Genomic DNA, 4,826 nt, shown 5'->3' on the forward strand with positions numbered 1-4,826 from the left:
CTGCTTCCAGTGTTTGTGCTAAGCTAGGCTTAGACTTCCCCCTGCTTCCAGTGTTTGTGCTAAGCTAGGCTTAGACTTCCCCCTGCTTCCAGTGTTTGTGCTAAGCTAGGCTTAGACTTCCCCCTGCTTCTAGTGTTTGTGCTAAGCTAGGCTTAGACTTCCCCCTGCTTCTAGTGTTTGTGCTAAGCTAGGCTTAGACTTCCCCCTGCTTCCAGTGTTTGTGCTAAGCTAGGCTTAGACTTCCACCTGCTTCTAGTGTTTGTGCTAAGCTAGGCTTAGACTTCCCCCTGCTTCTAGTGTTTGTGCTAAGCTAGGCTTAGACTTCCCCCTGCTTCCAGTGTTTGTGCTAAGCTAGGCTTAGACTTCCCCCTGCTTCCAGTGTTTGTGCTAAGCTAGGCTTAGACTTCCCCCTGCTTCCAGTGTTTGTGCTAAGCTAGGCTAACAGTTAGACTGTTTGTGTGTGTCTCACCCCTGGAACAGGAAGAGGTTGAGGTAGTTGTAGCTCTTCGTCAGGAAGTTTCCAAGAACTCGTGTCGGGTAACCAGATCGAATCTGATAGGCTGACAGACCAAAGTAAACACACTTGACAAAATACCAGAGCTGAGCCACCAGATTCTGATTGAACCGCCTGGAGACAGACAGGTGAGAGAGACAGACAAGTGGACAGAAAGACAGAGATCAGCTGTCGTTCATAGCAGTGGTCTTGTTGCAGTAGATTTTGTAGGTAAACTATGTTACAAAGCATAAACCAATAGTCATATATTCGCTATAAACTCATCTGAAGTCAGGATCACATGTTCAAAATGTTGTGACTGGAGCCAACACATGAGGGCCTTCTAAGTATGTGTGTTCACACCAGCTGACTGAGGAGGAGAACTGTGGCCAAGCCGAGGCCACGGGAAGCTCAGGGGAAGTACACAGTGATCACAGGACTCTGCCACCCCACTTTCCTAAACTATGATTGGCTATTTTCACCAGTACAACCTTAACCTTAATTTAAACCGTGCCTCTCACGTGTCTTGCAACCCCTCTCATATTAATATAATTTATATACACAGAAGGTTGACTAACATCATTTCCTAGTCGCAGTAGGTGTTTAAAGTAGTCAGTGAGTTAGGCCCCTTACTCTATAGTGTCTCTGTCTCACACTTAATATCATTTATAATCAACAATCCAATTCCCGCCCTACTGAGCTGTGATTGTCAACTGTTGATAAGACAGTTGTCCTGTTGTTTGCCTAACAGACATTTATAATTCTCAAAACTAAGCTAATCCCCCTCAGAGCAGTCAGACCTGAGGAATCTCAGATAGCAGAGTTTCAGCTGATAGCCGGCCAGCTGCCGGGTCTTAAGAAAATTCTTCATACTAAAGCTAGCCGTCAAAGTGAAATGTTAGCCTACTTACCTGTCTGGCAGTAACTTATTCAACATGAACTGTAACAGTGAGGTTGCCACTTCTGATAGAGGAAGTTTGAGAAAAAACAGCCCATCTCAACCCTCAGGTTACGGGGCCAAAAGCAATGAGCTGAATCAACCTATTATTAGCTAGAAGGAACAGACTGTGTGACGACGTTAGGGTTTTATACCAGGGTGTGCGCCCTACAGTTATCGCAGGGTCACAGGTGACAGGTCACAGGTGTTGGCATAATGACTTGACCTGCTCATATGCGAGATGGAGATATCCAGGGCTAAAGCACCGCCATCTGGCGGTCAGGAAGAATGAAACAGAACAACCAAGCATAGGAGGTCATGTTTTGACACAGAGCTATAAAAGGCGATGTAAAGAAGTTGAAAGTCAGGATATCAACTTGGGTCTTCTTGTAAAAGAGTGGGACTCATCATTTCCAGTGAATCTTTTGGTAGATGTTGGAAAGGAGTGATACTGACACATTTTACATTTAGCACACTTTGCTAACTGCTGCTGTGTTAGCGCTAAATGCTGTTAACTGCTATTTGCTGACCAGTGGTCGTCCCTTCATCACAAGCTAAATGTGAAAGTGAGTTACCTCTCTGTGACCGTCGGCAGAATGAAGAACATCCAGAAGTGAATCCCAAAAACCAAAATCACCTGGAAGACCAACTTCCCCAAAACGGTCTTCCTCAAGTACAGAGCCCGGTCTATCACCATGGTACCTGCAGAAAAACAGGTGGGCAGTGAGAAAGGAAAACAGACAGACAGGTAAACAGACAGACAGACAGGTGGACGTACCAAACTGGATCAGAACCATCACCAGGAAAGCTTCAGGAACTTGGTCTTCTGACAGGGAGGAAGTGATGTCAGCAGCTGCAGAGTGTTTCTGGGAAGTCAAACAGAATAACTGAGGTAAATAAAGGTTATGTTATGTTTTAAAGCTTATGTGATGCAGTCAGTAAATAAAACTTTACTCCAAAGGCCCAGAAGCCAAAGACGATGATGATGAAGTCGACGGTGTCGGCGAGGAACATGAGGACATAAACATCAGTGACAGCGCTGTATTCTGGTTGGACGAGAGCTCTGAAGAACTGAAGGGCTGGCCGGTAAAGAGACATACACCTAACAGAGAGAGAGAGAGAGCCTTATTAAGTCAATACATTAACAAACAACAACAACTACATGAACCTTCCCATCTAAAATGTTTTTAATGTGTTTAAATATTAATTTTGTACTAATTGTGCATTGATAATGACTTGAGTTTATCTGTCAAATCCAGTTAAAGAAAGGGAGTGTAGCAGAGCGACATCCGACTCCAGCTCCATGGTTGAAGACTGACTGAATGTTGTCCCTGAGTAGACTGGGGAATTGTTCATTAGATAGATAGATAGACTGATAGAAAGATAGATAGACAGATAGATAGATAGACTGATAGATAGATAGACAGATAGATAGATAGACTGACAAAAAGATAGATAGAAAGATAGATAGACAGATAGATAGATAGACAGATAGATAGATAGAATGATAGAATGATAGATAGATAGATAGACTGAAAGAAAGATAGATAGACTAATAGATAGATAGATAGATAGATAGACTGATAACAAGATAGATAGACTGATAAAAAGATAGATAGATAGATAGATAGATAGATAGAATGATAGACTGATAGATAGAAAGATAGATAGAATGATAGATAGACTGATAAAAAGATAGACTGATAGATAGATAGATAGATAGACTGATAAAACGATAGATAGACTGATAAATAGAAAGATAGATAGACTGATAGATAGATAGATAGAATGATAGACTGATAGATAGATAGACAGAAAGATAGACTGATAAAAAGATAGACTGATAGATAGACTGATAGATAGAAAGATAGATAGACTGATAGATAGATAGATATAATGATAGACTGATAGATAGATAGATATAATGATAGACTGATAGAATGATAGATAGATAGATAGATAGATAGATAGATATAATGATAGACTGATAGAATGATAGATAGATAGATAGATAGATAGATATAATGATAGACTGATAGATAGATAGATAGACTGATAGATAGATAGATAGATAGATAGATAGATATAATGATAGACTGATAGAATGATAGATAGATAGATAGATAGATATAATGATAGACTGATAGACTGATAAAAATATAGATAGACTGACAAAAAGATAGATAGACTGACAAAAAGATAGATAGACTGATAAAAAGATAGACAGACTAATAAAAAGATAGACAGACTGATAGATAGATAGAATGATAGAATGATAGACTGATAGAATGATAGATAGATAGATAGACTGAAAGAAAGATAGATAGACTAATAGATAGATAGATAGAATGATAGACAGATAGATAGATAGACTGATAACAAGATAGATAGACTGATAGATAGATAGATAGACTGACAAAAAGATAGATAGACTGATAAAAAGATAGACAGACTGATAGATAGATAGAATGATAGAATGATAGAGATAGATAGATAGAAAGATAGATAGATAGATAGACTGATAAAAAGATAGACTGATAGATAGAAAGATAGACTGATAGATAGATTCAATTCAATTCAATTTTATTTATATAGCGCCAAATCACAACAACAGTTATCTCACAGCGCTTTTCATAAAAGAGCAGATCTAGACCGAACTCTATGATGTTATTTACAGAAGCCCAACAGTTCCCACCAAGAGCAGCACTAGGAGACAGAGGCAAGGAAAAACTTCCTTTAAGAGGCAGAAACCTCGAGCAGAACCATGGCTCAGGGTGGGCGGCCATCTGCCTCGACCGGTTGGGGTGAAGGAGAGAGAGAGAGAGAGAGAGAGAAAAATAGAGGGATGGAAGGAGAGAGAGAGGGGAGGGAGGCAGGGTTAGGGTTAGGGTTAGAGAGCAATAGTGCAAACGAATAGGAGAGTTAAATGTGGACTCTTAAACATCAGATCTCTCTCTTCTAAAGGTGTACTAGTAAATGAACTAATATCAGATTATGATATTGATTTATTTTGTCTCACTGAAACCTGGCTGGGTGATGGAGAATATGTTAGCCTAAATGAATCCACCCCTCCCAGTCATATTAATACTCACATTCCTCGAGGCACAGGCCGAGGAGGTGGAGTTGCAGCTAACTTCGACTCTAGCCTACTAATCAGCTCTAAACCTAAACTATAACTCATTTGAAAGTCTTGTTCTTAGTCTTTCGCACCCAAGTTGGAAATCACTGCAACCAATTCTCTTCATTATAGTGTACCGAGCACCTGGCCCGTACTCTGAATTCTTATCTGAATTTGCAGAGTTTTTGTCAACTTTAGTCCTTAAAACGGACAAAGTTATTATTGTAGGGGATTTTAATATTCATGTGGATGTTGAGAATGACAGCTTCAGTACTGCG

The 4,826-nt window shown here is 40.0% G+C and overlaps 1 protein-coding gene across 1 annotated transcript in view; it reads right to left on the reverse strand.

The window, feature by feature from the left end:
* LOC123985906 (piezo-type mechanosensitive ion channel component 2-like) overlaps positions 1–4,826 on the reverse strand; it is a 55,443-nt gene that overhangs the window by 15,782 nt on the left and 34,835 nt on the right. The window contains exons 30-33 of the mRNA XM_046073929.1: positions 2,385–2,532; positions 2,209–2,296; positions 2,006–2,132; positions 470–628 (exon numbers count right to left, since the gene is read on the reverse strand). Coding sequence (XP_045929885.1) covers positions 470–628; positions 2,006–2,132; positions 2,209–2,296; positions 2,385–2,532 — 522 coding nt within the window. The remainder of the gene's footprint in view (positions 1–469; positions 629–2,005; positions 2,133–2,208; positions 2,297–2,384; positions 2,533–4,826) is intronic.

This window comes from Micropterus dolomieu, linkage group LG01, assembly GCF_021292245.1.
Source record: "Micropterus dolomieu isolate WLL.071019.BEF.003 ecotype Adirondacks linkage group LG01, ASM2129224v1, whole genome shotgun sequence".
Classification (NCBI taxonomy): Eukaryota; Metazoa; Chordata; class Actinopteri; order Centrarchiformes; family Centrarchidae; genus Micropterus; species Micropterus dolomieu.